Source organism: Notamacropus eugenii, chromosome 3, assembly GCF_028372415.1.
Source record: "Notamacropus eugenii isolate mMacEug1 chromosome 3, mMacEug1.pri_v2, whole genome shotgun sequence".
Taxonomy (NCBI): Eukaryota; Metazoa; Chordata; class Mammalia; order Diprotodontia; family Macropodidae; genus Notamacropus; species Notamacropus eugenii.
Genome location: NC_092874.1, coordinates 410,819,840 through 410,840,352, shown reverse-complemented (window position 1 = coordinate 410,840,352; position 20,513 = coordinate 410,819,840). Strand labels below are relative to the sequence as shown.

General features: G+C 35.1%; 1 protein-coding gene across 1 annotated transcript in view; it reads right to left on the bottom strand.

The window, feature by feature from the left end:
* The window catches only part of ABCA13 (ATP binding cassette subfamily A member 13), a 371,167-nt gene that overhangs the window by 157,022 nt on the left and 193,632 nt on the right, over nucleotides 1–20,513 (bottom strand). The window contains exon 34 of the mRNA XM_072598129.1: nucleotides 9,102–9,210. Coding sequence (XP_072454230.1) covers nucleotides 9,102–9,210 — 109 coding nt within the window. The remainder of the gene's footprint in view (nucleotides 1–9,101; nucleotides 9,211–20,513) is intronic.

The following is a 20,513-nucleotide window of genomic DNA, read 5'->3' as shown; positions in this document are numbered from 1 at the left end:
GGCCCTCAATAATAGATACATAGTCTACTGCTGTGCCTGCACTGAAGGATTTCCCATCTCGGTAGAACCTACAAGATCTTTCCCTCTTCTGGAACATCAGAATCCACTGAAAAGATGGATCTTACTCCTAAGAAAGAGTAAGATATCTCCCAAGGTGATATCTGACTAGGCCTTTAAATAGAACAACATAAATTGAAAAAAATATAATTTCTGCCTCCACAGTACTTTCAAATTAATGTCTCTGAGTTCTTTCAGTCTAAACCAATCTCTTAGGAGACACCAAATCAACAAAATGCAAAAATAACAAAATCTAGTCAGACCTAAAAATCATTGTGACTCCAGTGTCATAATAAAGCCGTATAGCACATTTACTTTCCAAAGACGCAATGCCTATTTTTCTACTGCATATAGCTCCAGTTGGTATCATCAAAAAAAATATCCTTCATCATTATTCATATCCATGAGGTAATGAGAATAAAGCTGGTATGCTAAAATTTTAATTATTTCTGGTCCCACAGGATCTCAAGGCTCCTTTGTAAGTTAAGCTCTGAAGTTAAAGTCATTTAGAAACTCAGCAGAGATGCAAAACGAGCTACCTAAAAAAAAAGGCAAGATGTTGAAGGAGCACTGGTGTGAGAGTTAGGAAATCTGGGTTCCATCCTCCACTCAGCTATTAACTTGAGTTAAATACTGGGGATGTCTCTTATCCTTTCTAGGACTCTACATGTTGAAAGAGTGAGAATTGTTCTAAATAATCTCCAAAACCTTTTTAATTCAAGTCAACAAATACTAAGAATCTACTATTCTCAAACCACTGTGAAGGTAATAGATATAAAGACCAAAGTAATAAGAGGGAGAAAGAAGGAGGAGGAAGAGGAGAAGGAAAAGAAAAAAGGAAAGTAGAAACAACTCCTGTCTTCATGGAGTTTAAGTCCTATCATTATCCCTGGTCACTTTTTTTAAGTATGCTGCGGGTCAATATTTGTTAAATAGCCATTTTTCACTCATAACATTTATGAGTGGTATACACTCATGTATATGAGTACAAATATAAATGTACTGAAATGTCTTTTTTATTATATTGGGCATCGATGTATTTTGAGAAAGGCAGTGTGCCATAGTGGATAGAAAATTATCCTCAGATTAGGAAAACCCAGATTCACATTCTTTCTCTTCTTCTAATACATACTGACTGTGTGACCTTTGAGCAAGCGACTTAACCTTTCACTGTCCTCGTAATTCTCTCAGATTGGAAGTTGAAGAGAAGGTACTCATCTATACTGAAGAGGAAATTCCTCACTGAGAGCTCCCTATACCAATGGAAGCATAGATATATACTACAACACATATCTGTATATATTTGTGTATGTATAAATCACTTTTTAAACAGTGAAGTACTACAAAAATGTTACTTCCTACTTCATAAATCTTGGATTATAGCAACTTCGATTGAGATAGAAAGAACCTTTGATGTTATCTAGTCTAATTCCTTCATTTTCAACACATGGAACTGAAGCCCAGAGAGATCATTGACACATAATAGGGACTTCATAAATTTTTACTGATGGACTTATTTGTTCAAGGTCATACCAGTAGTTAGTCGTTGAAACTTGTAATATATCCACAAGAGAGTAATTGGCGATCATGATAGAATATAAACATGTCAAAGACGGAATGTTTGGTGGTTTGTTTGGAATTTTTGTCTTTGTATCCCTATAACTTACCACAGTGTGTTGTACATGTAGGCATGTGGTCAATGTTTGGTAACTTTAAAAACAATGGAATCATAAAACAGGCAAAAACACTTATATATAAAAATATAATTTGATCTTAAAACTGCCCTGTGAAGTTAAAGATGTGTGTATGGTTGAAGAAGTTTACTCAGGGCTACACAACTGGTATTCAAACTTAGGACATTCTCACTCTAAAAATTGATGTTCTTTCTATTATAATATAGGTTGTGCCCTAGAGAGAAATGAAATGCCAGAAAATTTACATGACTATCAGGCCCACCAACTAAGAGAATTAATTTATTTTGGTCTGTGGCTAAAGGAAATCACCGAAAAACATGTTTTAAGGATAGCAGTTTTTTTTTTTTTGTTTCATACAGGGTCCACTCCATATTACATTATTTTTCATTCTATTACATTGTGGTATGTCATATTATGATATGCCAAATACTATTGTGCCATCTCATATCATATTTATTATATTTTGTGTCCTGATTTACGATTTCATCTGTGTTCCCTCATCCAGTGAAAGGATCCCTTCAAACAGTGAAGATCAGTTACTCATTTAAAATTTAGATTTTAGATTGGAGATGTGATTGGTTAAGTGCTTTGCTTATGATCATACAACTAATAAACTAAGTCGGAATTTGAACATGGATCTTCTTAACTCAAAGACCAGACATCTACGTTGTTTCTCTACATATTAAATGTAAAATATTCAAATTGTTATATTTTGCTGAAGTAAAAATACTCTGTGTTCTATTTCCCTACATTGAAGCCCCATAGAGAATAAATAACAATACTGTACTGTCTTCCAGAATCGTTCATAATTCCTATAGGAAAAAAATCTCTAAAATTTTATTTTTATAACTGCTGTTATGGAAAATACATTCAATATCTCCTCATTTATATGATGTTGTTTTTCTCACCACAAATATAAGCAATACTAATTAGAATTTAAAATATGACCCAGAGAATGAAATCAGATTTTGTTACAGTTGGTCAGCAGAGTTTAATATCTTAGCTTTCTCAAACACACCTTTTTTTTAAAAATCTCTAAAGTATCACAATTACAAGCATGTATCAAGAATCTACTATATGCAAAGCACTTTGGGAGAAAGGGTTATAAAATTTAAATGTCTCTCCTTGCCTTGAAGAAGCTTATAGTCTAGCAAAGGCATGACACCAAACCAAATAGCTATAATAAATATTACATGATTAAAAAAAGCACAAAAGGAAAGTATCAAAAAGCATGGAGAGTGAAATCTGAGGGGGGAAATGGACTTCTGGTCAGGTGCATCAGGGAGGATGATGAATATGTGTATGTTGAAGGCAGTGCCTTAAACAAAAATAATGCAGGAAAAAGGAAAAATAGGTTTAGGAGAAAAAAATAATTATCTCCATTTGGGATGTGCTAAATTGAAGGCTTTGGTGAGTTACTCAGGAAGAGATGTCTTGCCAATTACATAGATTAAAAAAAAGTGGTGATGGGACTTAGAAAGTTTCAATATTTGCAGAGATGGAGTGAGATTTTGAGTTTCTAGGCTGGAACTTGGTTTATTAGTACACTGGGTATTTTGAGAGGGCCCATTATTATTCCTTTGAAGTCTCAGACATCCAGGCTGACAGATCGGAAGAACTAATATTTCTTTAGGTTTCTGCTCGACAATTCCATTTGAGTGCTTGACGGAGAGAAGAACTTAGAAGTCCTTCATAAAGTTTTATATTTGTTAGTGTTTCCTTAAAGATAAATAGGAAACTGTAGAAATAAGCAAATACCCAGATGAGGAACTGCTGAGTAAGGGACCAGAAGCAGAGATCACACAAAATAAGTTAAGGTAAAAATATTTCAATGCCACCTTTAAAGTTTTAAAGGTTGGAATTAGGAGCAAAATCCAATTTTCAAACTGCTTTGGACTGACAGTGAGGCTGTGGTGAGGAAGACGTATGAGGCAGTGGAAAGCATTCTTTACTTTGGATCAAGAGGCTTGGGTTCAATGTCTCCCTCTTCCACTTATCAGCTCTGTGATCCTGGGCAGGTTTGTTAATCTCTCTGTGACTGTTATCACATCTATAAGTAGATACATGCATTACCTACCTCACATTATCCCTGGAGAAAAGTTCTTTGTGCAACTTGAAGTGTTATACAAATACAAGCTAGTATTAATTATTTATACCCATAGATTTAAACTTTGTTTGTCAAATTCTTTTTATCCATCTTGATGAAAAATATACACATAATTGATGAGATTGGAGGTATAGTCAATTTAATCCATTTATTAGAGGAATAAAAATCTCAAAAAGTCTTTTTCAACCTGCTGCTTTTCATAGTGTAAGCATGGTTCTAATCTTACTAGAAATCACATGGGGGAAAATGTACTATAAAAGCCACTAGATAGCAAGTTAGGAGATTGGAGACTCATTTCTAGCTCTTTCACTAGGTAGTCATGTGACCTTGGGGAAGCCATTTCCCTTCTCTGAGCCTCAAAATTAGATGAGTTCCAGAATTATATATATATGTATATATATACATACATATATATGTATGTATGTATGTGTGTATGTATCCCTTTTAGTCCCTTATACATTGTTTCATGCATTATATTAAAAAAATGTAAGTAGGAGGGACTTCCATCTAGGATTAAGTTGTCACCAAGTGGGTTAACAGGTCCTATGTATTCCCACGTCTTTACAGACCTAATTTAATGGTCTCAAAGGTCCCTTTCACCTTGAACTTATGAAGGAAATTTACCTTTAACTTCTAGAAGCATAGGTATTTTCAGTAAGTATGTTTACTAACGACAGTAGCTCAGTGATCCAAGGAAAATATTAAGTGCCAATACTATTAAACATGCACATGTATCCACCAGTTCACTTAAAAACTGGGTTGTATGTAATATGTGTTCAATACAATATTTAGCATAAATTCATTAATTCTCTTGATTTGTCCATCCCATCTAGCCATCCTTTATCTCTCTTTTCTTTCATGGTTAAACTCCTTAACAAGAGAGACTACAAGTGGTGCTTTCACTTTTCTCCTCACTCTCCTCTTAACTCTCTTTACTACAGCTTCTAATGTCATCATTCAACTGGAACTGCTCTCTCCAAAGTTATCAGTGGTGTCTGCATTGTAAACTCAATCAACTTCCTTTTTTATCTCGCTGTGGTCTTTGACTTTGTTGACCACCCTCTTCTCCTTGACATCTCTTCTCTGTAGGTTTTTGTGATATTACTGTATCTGGGTTCTCCCTCCACCTCTTTGATCACTCATTCTCAGATACATTTGCTAGTTAGTCATCCAGGAATACCCATCCAAGGGTCTCTTTTGGGTCCTCTTCTCTTCTTCTTCTATACTGTTTCATCTGATGACCTCATTGGACACCATCAATTCAATTATTATCTCTGATTAGTCATCACCTTGTCTCTTCACTCTCTCTCATCCACCAAATCCAATTATTTGCTGTCATGTTGATTTCTACATTTGCCACATTTCTTGTTTATGTCCCCTTGTATCTCTAATACCGATACTACCCCAGAACAGTTCCTCTTCATCTTACTGCAATAGCCTACTGGTTGGTATCCTCGTTCTCTGCTCAATCCTCCAATCAGCTATCAAAATGATCTTCCTAAAGTACAGATCTAACCATTTCATTTCCCTATTCAATCACCCCCCCACCCCCGGTGGCTCCAGATCTTATTTGGTCTAAAGCAGCTAGGTAGTACAGTAGATAGAGAACTGTTGGTCTGAAGTCAGGAAGATCTGAGTTAAATCTGGCCTTTAGCCACTTACTAGCTGTGTGAGTGACCCTAGGCAAATCACTTAACCTACATTTGCCTCAGTTTCCTCAGCTGTAAAATGGGATATCAACAGCACTTGCCTTTCAGGGTTATTATAAAGATCAAATGAGATAATATTTATAAAAAGACAGTATAGTATCTAGTACATTCTAAGTGCTACATAAATGTTAGCTATTATTAGGTATTATTAGTCTCTCCATAGACAGGATGCTCCTCCTGCTGTAGTTTTTGATTGAGTGAGTTGGTGACAGACCCATCCTCTACCATAATCCCTGGCTTCTGCCTATTTTTTGGTGGCCCACTTTGAGTCCTAGACTCAGTTTCTTGTACGTTTGCTTTTCATGTCCCTATCCATACCTCCATTACCCTTGTTTGACCCTAATTTATTATAATAATATGGAAAAACCTTAGAAAAGCATGAAAATTTTGCCTCTTCTTTAATAAAGGAAGATTTTTTAAATGGAATTACAAATTATAAATGATTATTTGAAGACACACTAAAAATCACCACTAGTAAAAATATGAAAATTAAAACAAATGAAACCTAATGAAAGAATAGAAAATATCTATGTTAGAGAGACTTTAGGAAGACCATCACACACAGATACTTTTGATAAGTTCGTCTATGTGTGTGCGTGTGTGTGTGTGTGTGTACACAGTCAAACATAGAAACATATATTTATAGTATATACTTTCATATTCAGCTTATTTTGTCTTAATTGTAGCATATGGTGTAAGATATTAGTTTAATTCTAATTCTTACCAATTGCTTTCCTGTTTTCCCAGCAATTCATGTCAAATGGAAAGGTCTTTTCTCCAAGTGATTGGGTTACTGAACTCAATTGACTAAGATTCTTCCTATCTAATATATTCTACCAATTTACTTTCCTATTTTTTCAAACAGTACCACAATGTTTTGATGATTGCTGCTTTATAAAAATAATGAAGTCTGTAAAGGCTATTCCTTCTTTATTTTATTTTTTCTCATAATTTCCCTTGAGACTCTATATCTTTTGTACCTCAAAATGAATTTTGTTATTATTTTGTCTCACTCCATAAAGTCTCCTCTTGGTAGTTTGATTGATACAGCACTAAATCTGTAACTTAATTTAGACAGTATCATTTTTATTATAGTGGTGCAGACCAACTATTAGTGCTGCATCTCTCTCCAATTATTTGTCTTTTTAAAAAGCCTGTTTTATGATTGTATTCATATGTCTGGAGTATGCTATGGTAGATTTATTTCCAAGTATTTTATATATTTTATTATTATTTTGAATATAATTTCCTATTCTATTATCCCCTTCTGGATCTTACTATTGCTATATGAAAATGCTATTGATTTTAGTGTGTTCGTTTGCATCATGATGCTTTACTGTCTATTAACTGTTTAAATTTCTTTCCTGATTCTCTAGGGTTTTGTAAGTAAGCCATGACAATTAGTGATAATTTTGTCTCCTCTTTGGCAGAGAAACAAATTTTAAAGGAATTGCAAACTATGGATGACTACTTTAAAACATATGAAGATGATTAATAGAAAGAGAAATAAAAATTAACACAAATATTACCTAAAAATAGAAAATTTCCTATTTAGAGGATTTCTAGGAAGACTGTCACATAAATGTACTTTTGATGTGGTTGTGAATTGTTCCAGTCGTTTTAGATATCATGTTAGGACTATAAGAAGAGACAAGACTAAATTGTCATTATATTGTAATCCATTGGTATCACTACTAGGTACAGAAGTGAGACACAGAGAGAAAAAGAGAGAGACAAAGACAAGAACAGAGATGACAGGAAGAGATTAAATACAGATCTAAACATATGTACATCTGCAAATATTCACATCAGCATTAAATGAGGTAGCAAGGAACTAGACAAAAAGTACTCACTGCCCAATAGAGGGAAGCTGAAAAATGCAATCTATAATGTAATCAATTATTATTGTGAAAAAAAGAAATTATAAATGTGAGGAATTCAAAGAAAATTTGCATGAACTTATACTAGATGAAACAATCTGAACCAAAGTACAAATATACATAACAACTACAATGATGTAAATGGGAAAAATCATTACAAGGAAGCTCCATTTTAAGTAAACAAAAAACTTTGACACCCCCAGAAAACAAGGTAGGAGACATATCTCCTTAGAAGGGAGGTAGGGACTTTTTAGGGCAGAACTTTTCATTCATTTGCAGATGTACTCACTCTATCAGAGTTTTTGCTAAGTTTTTGCTATCTGTTACAATGGAAGGTTCAATGACTGAGTGGAGGAAAGAGGAGAAAATTGTTTTCCCTTCTATACGTGTGATATAGAGACAAAAGGTATAATTTTAGAAATTAAAATAACAGTTTAAAGAATGAATAAATTGATCACATTCTATATCGTATCAATATTTACATACGTATGCTTATTTCAAGCTAATTGGGGACACTGAGGATTAAATTGCCTTAAAGAGCATCTGACTAGGGGTCAATTGAAAATGAATTATGAGTAAAGATAAATTTAATGATCCTATTTAAATATGTCTGTCTACACTTCTTGTTCATCCACATCTGTCTATGTCTGTCTTTCACTTTCTATTCTTTCATTCTCCTCCTCACTTCTTCTGTTATTTTATTTTTTTAAGCTCCACACTCTGTTAAAGGCTTCTTCTAATGCCTCATTATGATGTGGATGAGACCTGGGCTTCCAGAAAGCAATACTTCCAGGCTGTAAGCTCTGACAGTCCCAATAAACTCTTCTTTGGCTGAGGATTAGCATAGCTTTCCTCACAGTATCACTGACAGAGGACTGGCCACCAGGTGATGGTTTTTTTCTAGCACCTCATTAAACCATCTACTAAGGCATGGAGAAGTTGTGATATGCATTCATAGGGAGAGTATCCATGTGTATAAAATTATAGATCCTTGAAATATTGAAGTGTTGAAGTAAGAAACTGTGCAAACCTGACACATTTTTAAAAATAGCACAACCCAAAGTTGCATTTCATTAATCCAGTCAATTAACTCTAGATTCTAAGATGAAATCTACATTCTCCAACCACATAAAATAACACAGCTAATTTACATTCAACTTTTCCATCATGATGACATTAGTAGAAAATCTAGTCAGCAAGTATACCATAACTCAGAATTTATAACTCACCTTTAAAGAGTCCTGCAATGAGATGATTTGTGTTCTTGTCAACCAATACATAAAATAATGATTGCAAAAACAACTCATCTATAAAAAGTAGACCATCCTGACTGCCAAAAATATTAAAATCACAGAACTCATTGAATTTTTAAAACTTGAAGTGACTTTAGAGAGTGTCTGTTCTAAACCTCTCACTTCAGAGAGGAGGCTTTAGAGTCCCAGGAAAGCGGTGACTTTGCCCAAGATGACACAAATGCCCAAGATGAGTAGCCCATGGTATAGAACCCTTTACTTTCAGTGTGTCTTTACGAGTTAAGAGACTACGTTAAACATCAGTGTTGCTTTCCATATTCATGTAGAAAGGGATTTGAGGTTCTTTTTCATTTTAACCTGTTATCCTTTTAAATGGTAAAATATAATTTGTAAATAATTACCATACTGTCTCCAGTTCACAGAAGATGGTAAATGCTGCCACAGAATTAGGTTGTTTAGGTGATTTAGATAGGATGGTAAGGCATGAAACCCCTTCTGATTATACCAGACCTAAAAAGGAGAGAAATTTCAATGAACTTCACATTGTAAATTCATAGTGGTACCCCCAGGAGGTGAAAAGAACACTGTTCTTGGAGGCAAGGCATTCAGATTCATGTCTCAGGTCCAACACTTACTGGAAAATCATACAACTCCTCTGAGCTCTGGCTTCCTTACTTTTAAAACCGAGGTAATAGTACTTATACTACCTTCTTCATAAGTTAAAATATAGAAAGAATATTTTATAAACCTTACAGTGCTTTTTAGTTTTTATTAGAAATGAAAAGTACATAATAATATAATCTAAGCCAACATCTAATTCAGTAAATATACAGTTTTTTTAATGGAAATTCAGACATCTATTACTAAGTGGTGGTCATATCTAGAACCTGGGTCTTCTGCCTACATATAGTGCTCCTTCCATTGTATACTGATTGCCTCCTTCAAGTCTTCACATAGATTTTTGGAGTTCCAGACATTGAGCTCTGACAAGAAGCAATAGATTCCAGCAAACTTTATCTTCAATAAAATTTACAGCTAAAAATAGATGTTTCTCAGATAAAATTGAATGTAGCCTTATAATTGGATTCACAAAGTAAGTATGAATTCCAAGCATTTTTTTATTTTCCATTTTTATGCAAATAAAATTTGACTGGCAAATTTATTGTGCATGAGAGCATCATGAAAAAAATCTCCAAAATAAATAAATATTTCACATTAAGCATTGTTATTTAAAATAAACATTTGCAGAAAGTGGCAAAGGGAATAACATGCCACCATTACATGTGACAATAACGAAGAAATACTTGCTAGTTTGAGAGGACGGCAAGAAAGGGTTAAAAAGTTGGACAATATGCATTAAAGAGAAAGGTTCATTTAACTGGTTGTGTCTGAAATGAGGTGAAAAGTAAAAAATAAAAAATAATTATTGTTCAGCTTGGAAGTTTTCAAGTGTTTATAAGAATAGTCCATTTATTCAAGCCTTAGCCATAACTTAATTGATGAAACTTTTCATTTCTCTGGCTGATTTTTCGTCCTATAAGCCAAATAATCCAGTTTGACAGAACTTTGAACTGACAGAACTATGCACAGATTCCTATACTTGGGACTCTTTAATTCAGAAACCTCTTTATATCCTCCAACATACAAAGATTCACAATCACACAATATCTGCCTTTTGTATGCAGTTTCCTTCTTTACCTCTGTCTCTTAGAATATTGAGTTTCCTTCAAGACATCTCATATGATGTCACCTATAGGAAACTTTTTTGACTTGCTTTTAGTGCTCGTTTCATTCTTAAATCAATACACATATCTGTATGTATGTGCCCATATGTATGTATATGTACATATGTCTATGACAATGCCTTGCATATAATAGATGCTGAATAGATGATTAGACTGAACTGGAATCTAAACTGGAAGTCAATACATTATTGGAACCAAGTAGGAGGTCATAAAGCTTAGGAATACCAGAAGCAAGACGCAGATCATCTTGGACATAGCCAAATAATTCCCAGAAGACATAAATAGCTTCTAGGTGGGTCCTAAATTCATGAAAAGAAGTAACCAACAACTCAAAGGAAGACTGCCATCTAGGTGACAATGTCACAGCCTAGAGAAGTAGGTCCACTATGTGTGGGGTACAGCGACCCTTACTCAAGGTAGAAGGCAAAAAGGAATTTATTACAATCTCATGAGAAGGGGCACCTCCCGTGAGACCATAGGTGGTGTCAGCAAGGGAGTGCCCCTGAGAGGAGCAGAGTACAACATTATATAGTCCCTAACATGGAAGCCCACTACCCTCTCTTCTCATTGGCTGGCAATCTAGGTATGCAGTCTAAACGTGGGAATCTACCCCAGAGACAAAGAACACAGAAAGGATAGTTGCTCACCAATAAGGGTTTTGTTATCAAATATGGAATCCAAGGGAAGAACACTGATGTGACTGGCATAAGGGGTGGTAAAGGGGAATGTTACACCAGGTCACGTGACTGGAACTTTGGTGGTTCTCCTCCATCCTGGAGCATTTTATTTGCCTAGTTATTTTAGCTTTGGCTGGAAGAGTGGGGGTTTGGGGGAATTCATGCCTGAGGGGTCTTCACTTAACCTGATTTTACTCAACTATCTCCTCAGGATATTTGACAAACTTTCCTTCATTTTACTAATAATTGATTGTACAGTTTCTTCCCACTACCACTCTAATAAATTTCATTATCACCAAATATTGATAGAATTTTAGAATTTAATTCATTATATGATGTGCTATATATACTCACGGCTTTTTTTCTCTTATAAGAAAGAAATTTGGGGGGAGGTTAATAAAAACAAGTTGTAATAAAATAGTCCCAAAGCGGTTTATGAGTGATGATAGAAATACATAGTATCCCCTTAAAATATAGGCTAGATCTGAGGAATAGTTGTTGTTTTTTAAGAGTGAGATATGTAATGCATGGAAATATCTAAGGAAAAGTCTACGGAATTTACTTCCCTTTAAACCTAAATTCCATAAAACTTAATGAACATTGGCCTCCATATACAACACATTCAGTACAGCACCTCAAGGCAAGCAATCATTGGCTGCCCATTTAGATTTCACTGCAGGAATGTATAGTCTTGGGTAAGGACTCCTCAGAAGGAGGTGCTGAATAGTGAAAAGCAGTTTTCCAACTGATACTGAAGCTTAGAAAACCAGACTTAAGAATATAGAGCAAAAAAATATAATCATGGTCTTGCAATTGAATAGACTAGAGAATCGTGCATTGTATCTGTTTTCATGAGGAGGTGGTTCTCCTGCAAAGCCAAGAGCTTAAATGTTTCAATATATTTCAATGTTTTATGGAAGGTGTATACTTTTCAGGGCAGATGGGACATTGAGTAGTGGGCTTATACACCAGCTGAATGAAATAACTTCAGGGTCCTCAGTGGGAGATATTCTATAGTGTAATGAATCATTCACTAAGGGTATTCATATGCAAATTTTCATTTTCCCTTCAAAAAGTCTATGTAAATTGTGCATTGTATGTCTGATGAACAGGCCCTAAAGGTTGAAGTAAAAGGCTGGTCATTAATTTCTGAAAGGTTAATGCAATAATTTGACATGACATCAGCAGCTTCCAGGAGGTATTTCAGATAACAGACTGCCCTTTCTGAGCCTAATGTAACATTGTGAGAATGTTCTGCTATGAAGGGAGGCACTTCCTCACTGATCATGCAGTTACAATTTATTCCCTCACTCATGGCCGGGAAAGGACATGCCAAATAACACTAGAAATACTGACAAAAGCCAGTGCACAAACATGTCAACACAAAAGACTAATCTAATCAATGACAAAAAGGAGCAGGTGTCAGAGAAATACACGAATCATAAAACACTCTCATCAGACAACCAGTGATGCAGCCAAGGGCTTCATGTGAGATGTACAAGTGATGGACAAAATAGGAGGAGGGAGAGGGTGATTTCTAAAGCAAAGATATCACTTTGAATATAAAAGGAAAATAGAAAACCCAATTTTATATCAGAAATTAAAATCCAAATGTAAAAATATCTTAGGATAAAAAAATAAAAATAGCTTCCCTCTAAAAAATGTACGCCACTGGAGGGGCAGTGGATAGAGCACCAGTGTAGGAGTCAGGAGGACCTGAGTTCAAATCTCACCTCAGACATTTGACATTCACTAGCTATGTGACCTTGGGCAAGTCACTTAAACCCAACTGCCTCATCCTGGGTCATCTCCAGTCATCCTGATGAATATCTGGTCACTGGATTCAGATGGCTTTGGAGGAAAAGTGAGGCTGGTGACCTGCACACCCTCCCTCACTCAAAACAAACTCAAGTGCAAGTCATGTCATTATTTCTCTGATGGCATAGTCTTCTTTGGCAACGAAGATCTAACACACGCATACACACCACTGGAGAGATTATCTGGATCAATTGAGTTTTTCTGTGGTTGCTGTTCTCCATCAGTCCAGAACTATAATCTCACCTGTGTAAGTCACTCCTGCTGGGTAAATTCTTTTTCACTGCATTTGTCTGTATCACTCAAATCCACATAGTTGTTCGCCTCCAGGTACTTGTTACCTTCCAACCCACTGACTTTCCTTTCTCAAGGAGTTCTGAATCAGTCTTTGTTTTCAGTACAAACTCTAATGCTCATAACAAATATCTATGTTGATGTGCCCTTGAACCCCCTGGTCTCCAAGTTCATCAATCTCCTTTCTCCTCAAACTTATAATTCTCCTCCAGTCAGAAAATGGTTTTTAAATTCCTACTATGTGCCTAGCTCTGTGGTTAAGAAAGGCACAAGACAAATACACAGAAAGGCAAAAGACGGTTCCTGGTCTCAGGATTCACAGGTTTACAGTCTAATCTATCTACAAAAAATATACATGCAGAATAATAAAATGAAAAAGAGAAAAAGCATTTATAATACCAACTATGTGCCAGGCATTGTGCTAAGTGCTTGACAAATATTATTTCATTTGAGCCTAACAATAACTCTGCCAATTTATTATCCCCATTTTGCACATGAAGAAACTGAGGAAATCAGAGATTAAACCACTTGCCCAGGGTTACATAGCTAATAAGTGTCTGAGGTGGAATTTGAACACAGGTTTTCCTGACTCCAGGTCCCCTGCTCTTCCCACTGCTCCATTTAGGATTAATTAGAGAATGTCAACAAAATGAAGGTAGTAGCATTAAGAGGGATCAGAAAAGTTAATCTTGCCAAGAGGTGGAGATGAGGAGTTATTACAGGTATGAGGGACAGCAAGAATGGCCAGAACTTATTTATTATAATCATTATAATTTATAATATTATATGGTGTTATATATTATAACATAATATCATATAACATATAATAAAATAATATAATATTAATATTATAATTTATAATATAATCATTGCCCATCATAATCATTTGCCAATGGACAGCCCAAATACTAGCAGGAACAGCTCCTCACAGAGTGGAGCTTGGCATCTGCCCCTAACTTGACCCAGTTGTTGCCCTCACACCTGTCAACAGGCACTGAAAGAGCAGCAGGAACAGGCATCCTTTTTGCTCAGGCCCCCATTCTCAGCTATAGGTTGACCTCACCATCCCCACCTCTATTCTCTTCCTGAGGTCATTCAAAATCCCACTTCACTTAAACCTCTGGCCTCACTATAACCTTCCCGAAATTCATTGGCCAAGAGTCCTCTGCGCTACTATTACTCCACAAATTCCAATTACTGTCTGATATGAAGTCGATCATATGTTATTTCCTCTAATCAGACTATGATGTCCATGGAAGAAAGAGACTCTTTAACTTTTCTATTTGTATTTCCAGAGCTTAGCACAGTGTTTGGCACATAGTAAATGCTCATTAGGTACTTTACCCTTTCATTCCATACTGCCTCCAAATATGGTCATGTCCTTCAGAATCTTAAAAAACCAACTGGACTTCAACATTCCTTCAAACTTTTGTCCTATACTTTCTTTTCTCTTCACAACCTTGACATCTTGAAAAAGTCAACCTATACTCACTGCCTTCACTTCATCTTCCATTCCCAATCATTTAGAAAATGGTTTCTAAATTCTATACAAACTGCTCTCCTCAGCTTACTAATGATATCTTAGTTGGCAAATATAATAGCCTTTTCCCACCCTTTCTCCTACTTAATCTCTCTACAGCTTTTAACGCTTAATACCCACCTCCTCTCCCTGTACACATTCACCTCACTTGACTTTTTTGACATATTCTTTTGGAATTCTTCCCCCTACCTTATCTAACCATCCCTTAGTCTCTTGTCCCATAACATTTATATCCTATCTGTTAATACAGGAACTTTTCAGATTCTGTTGTGGGTCCTTTTAATTTTTCTCTGTACTTTTTTAAGTGATTCCATATCCTCCCATGGAGTCAATGACTATTTCTATACACAAGATTACCAAAATACATTTTTAGTCCAAATTTCTCTTTTGAACTCTCTCTTAATTGACACATCCTTTACATCCATCTGGCAGGGTGTACCACTGGAAATAAAATGACAGTCCTATTTAGAACTTATTAACACACACACACACACATTCCTTTTTTCCACACTTGTCCATATCTGTAGAAAGCATTGTCATCATCCTCTATCATTCAGGTTCATAACCTCAGCATCTTCCCTGACTCATCATCTTTCAAAAGTGAGGATGTCAGTAAGGAGCTCTCAATTTTTTCTTCTCAGATCTCATAGTATTACAATAACAAATCACATTTAAGATTTATCAAACACTTTATGGCACTCTATGAGTTAGGCAGGGCATGGACTTTGTAATTTTTTTCCATTTTATACATAAGAAAATTGAAGCTTGAAGAAATTTAATCTAGAATTATGCTACTAATAATAGGAATAATTGGCATATACATCATTACAGTCTTTTAATGTTGGAGAATTGTTTGATCTACAGTAATTCATTCGAGTCTCACAACAACCTTATGAGATGGGTATAACAGGTATTATCATTTTGATTTTCTAAATGAGGCCCACAAATGTTAATTAATCTACTCAAACAGGTAGGATCAAAATTTGAAATGATATCTTGACTCCAAATCTAGTGCACTTTCTATTACACTGTGATGCCTCCCTCCCTGGGTAAATTCCTTCCATCCTCAAAGCTCAGTTCCATTCCACTTCCATGAATTCTTCCCTGACTATTCTGGTCATTCATTGGTGTTCCTTGTCTACTGAGCTCTCCCAGAATTTATAGCCTGTGCCACACATTTTATGTACTCAGAGTGAGTCCATTAACTCTTCTTTTAGACATAATTCTAACACATCTGGGTATCTGTCATCTCAGTCTACAATACAGTGGAAGCTGCAAATCAGGGAAGAGAGAACTTGGTACCAGAGGCAGTCATCACTGCAGTGTAAATTTCTTGAGTCCAGGGCCTTATCTTATTCTTTCACTGTAGCTTCAGGATCCTTAGAACTGTGATGAATGCAGAGTAAGTCCTAAATAAATGAAAGCTAATGGAGTAACCCTTTCCCTCACAGAGACAGATGCTCAAAGGCTATAATCATTCAATGTCATTTTTATCACTGGCAGCTCTTACAAAAGAAACAGGGTCAGTTCTTGACTTGCATTCATTCCTTAAACAAGCATTTGTTGAGTGGACACTGAGCATTTATTATGCACCTCTGAGATTTGAATGATGGCATACAGGAAAGGATGCTCAAGTGGAAGTTAAATAAAAAGCCAAGGGAGGCAAGTTACTCCAGGTTGTATTTTAAATCCTAAGTGCTCTAATTTAGCCCAGCATTTACATTTACTGAGAATCTAAATGTGATGGGAAGCTTAAAAACCTCAGGATACTGTCTCTACCTTTGGGGATATTAAAAAATCAATTAGACAAACATTCCTGACACAGAAAAAAACCAATATGGCAGTATGCTGAGTCTGGAGTCAACAGACTGGGATTTAATCATTGATTCTGTCTCTTATTAATCATGTGATCTTTCTAAAGTTCCATTTCCTCATGTGGAAAATTAAGGTAATAAGATTTTTCTCATTTTAATGTGAAGATCAAATGAGTGCATTCATGTTTGTGTAAATGCTCAGTAGGGTCTTATTTGGATGTGTCATCATAAAATGGAAGTGACCCTGAGACTTCAAAGACTATGCCAGTGGAGTGCTGGTTCTAGAAGTTTCTGTCATGCTGAAAAAACTTTGATTATTCTTTTGACAACATACTATATCTGTTTTCCAAGGAGAAAGTGAGACTGGTGACTTTGCACGGCCCCGCTTCACTCAAATCAAATTCATTTGCAAGTCATGTCACCATCTCCCTGATGACATGGTCCTCTTTGAGAATGAAGGACAAACCACAAGCCTACCTAAGTTCAAAGAGGTTCATCACCAGAGGCTGAACACCTGATCGTGAATTTTTTGACCACAGTAATCCATTAAATAAATACACAAAATATGATTCAGAGCTAGGTGGTCACCTTCCACTTCTACAGTGCCCACAACAGCATAGTAGAAAAGAAGAATGGGAAGGATTTCATTCTTAGACCATCAATTATTATTATTCATTATTGGTATTCACAATGTAAGTTACTTGTCCAATGACCAATTAGTGGCCATATTGATGGAGAAATCTAATTTCAAAAATTGTGGCTTTCTTGTTATGAATGAAGCAGGAAAAAAAGAGAAAAGATGCAGCCAAAAGGAAGGATGTTTCATAGGTTTTCCTTGAAGACATCACTAAAGAAGTTATTGGAATCGTTTTTCCTGTGTCCAAATGCAATAGGAAATATGGTTTTATTTAACATTTGCCCTTTGCAATGCATGCTTATGATAAGCATTTGTTAAAAAAAAAAAAAAGAAAAGATACCATGAAAATAATTGCACTTTATATACCAACATCTGTTGCGGTTCATTCTCTGAGCAGAGAAAACTAACGAAACTAAACACATATTTTAATATTTCAGGGCTTGAGTGCAAAAGTGAACCTGAGAAATGCACCAAAAATATTTGGGAAACTAAGGATCCAAAGTAATGAATAATAGGCCAAAGACATGTAGATTATATAAAACCCTAACACCTGAATATCAGACATATCTGTTCCATGTGAAAACAATTAGAAGGCACCAAACACACCAGAGACTGATATCATAAAAATTAAAAGATTGTATTTGGACATATGAAAAAATAAGTCATTTCTTGCATGAGAGTAATTTTTGAATCAGATTTTTTTATAATTTCATTATCCATTTATTTGAGCAAATATATATTCAAATGTAGAAGAATAAAATTGTAAAAAGAGAAGCAACAATTAAAATAACTCCGATACCACTTATATTAAAAGTTATTGATGACAAAATTTGAAAGTGGTTGGAAGAAAAGATACTGAATTAAATCAATTTAAATAATTTCAAAGAAGTTTGACTTCTTTCATCCAAAAGACGAACTCATAGAAATCAACAACAAATGACTGCAAAAAACACCTTAGTGAACAAATGCCACGTATTTGCCAAAAAAGATGTGCTAGACAAAGACAAAACCAATTTAGAATGGAAATTTGTTTGTAAAATCTTATGGTGAAAGTGCATTGATTGTGAACAGTATTGCCTCTTAAGACATTATAAAGTAGTGATGAAAAATAGTTTAAGGAAAACTTGATGAGAGAGCTAAATAAGTAAAGTCATCCTGAAAACATTTAAAGATGAAACTGGAATGAAGATTTTTTAAGTGGATTAAATAAAAAAGATCTGTAACAATTTTATAGCATACATTTTGTCATGACGAACAATGAAGCAACTCAGATATTTGGATTCTAGCATCACATCCTTAAATTTCCTCAGAAAGGAAGTGAATATGTCACTGTAGAAAACTAAGATGGGAAAGGCATTTGGACTAGAAGAATTTTAAAAGAAGGAGGCCCACATTGAAGGTAACACAATTTTGAAGGTATGAGGGATTGATTTACAAAGTCCTAAAAGAAAAGAAGATATCAATCAATAAACATTTATTATGTGCCTACTACATGCCAGGCACTATGCTAAATGCAGAGGATACAAAAGAAAAAGATGGTCAGTAGGGGCAGAGACTAAAGTGAGTGAACTATGAAGCTTTGAGATACAGCCCCCAGGAAAACCACACAGGAAGCAGAAAGTGAGAAAGAGGAGAAAATAGAGGGGGAAACGTGGGAGATGAAATTACTAAAGGTCTTAGGAGGTAGAAAACTCAATCAAAGACCTTGAGCAAAGACAAGTAAACAAAAACAAGGGAATTAATAACAGAAGAAAATGTGGCCACCAGGTGAGATAGAAGATTTCAAGTGTATAGGAACAAATATTGCAAGACAAAGAAAAATCTATTAACACCTCATGAGGCAAAGGACCTTCTGGATATCCAAAAAAGCCTGGAAGTACAGCAGATTGTCCTGAATGATTTAAAAGAAAAATAAGGATTGTTAAAGTACAATTTATGGACTGAACAAAAAAATAATTGGCATAACAGAAAAACTTGTATCCATAGTGGTAAGGTTCAAAAAAGAATAACTGATTAGGAATTCAAATACACAGAAATAAAGGACAATCTGGAAGAAGAGAAGCAAAAAGCAATGATATTAAAAAGAAAAAATTATCTCTTTGCAAGCATAACATGCTGATCTCCAAGACAGGATGCAACCTAAGGATTATAGGTCTCCCAGAACAAGATCCATCAAAAAAAAAAAAAAACCTAAACACCACGACACAAAAAATAACATAAGAAAATTTACAATAACTTCTAATCACAGAAAACAAGGTGTCACTTAAAAGAATCCACAGGTTGCCTCTGTTGTATTGAATTGAAGGAAAAACAAGAACAAAAACCAAACCCAATACTGCAAATTCTAAGACACACAGTGGTTAAGCTGAACAGTTCCACTGAGAAATGACAAATTCTGCTCTCAACCCAAAAGAAAGACTTTCAAACGCAAAAGAAAGAAAATTTGAATATCACAAGACTATTCTGCACCCAACAGAAACACAGAGAACAAAATAACATATTCTAAAGAACAAAGATCAAGAGGGAAACAAGGTGGCCTACCATGCAAATCTGAGTTTAACAATTATTGGAAAAAAGTGAATATTCAATTTATTTTAAAAGGCATTTGAAACATTTCTAGAAAGAAAATTAGAACTGAAGAAATTATTTGTTTTTCAAATACCCCAGACAACAGAAATAGAAGGGTAATCAAATACAACAACCAAGAACAAAGAAACCATTAAGAGATTGCTTTCTAAATGTACCAAAAAAGACGAGGATGGAAGGAACACAGAGACTAAAAAAGAACTAAAAAAGACTAAGGGCCATAAATCAAAAATTAAACATCTAGAATAGGCAGAAAAGAAAGATAAATAATGAAGAGAATGAGTCAAAGAAATCAGTGTGGTGTTATAGGAATATCTGAGATGGAAAGCCCAAACTGAGATGATAATAAACATCTCTTAAGTATTTATGAGAGGTAGATTGGTAGAAATCTTTGAGTTTAAGGTCAACCCATAAAATGAGTCCTAATCTGGATAGAACTTAGATATAAACGACCTAAAAGAAATGAGAAGATATACCTTGAGTCACCTGTCCCAATATCCAACAGTCCTAGGAGTCTAGACCTTCTTTACATCTAGTCTGAAGCCCTCCTGTTGCAGGTAAAGTTCTGTTACTTTTGTTGGGTCATTTGAGGTAACAAAATATAGCTAATCAGCTGTACCTAAGCAACTAAAAGAAAGGTCAAAAGAAGTGATAGAGGAGAGGGAACAAGTAAGGAGAGAAGTATTTGCTGAATCCTCTATTTTA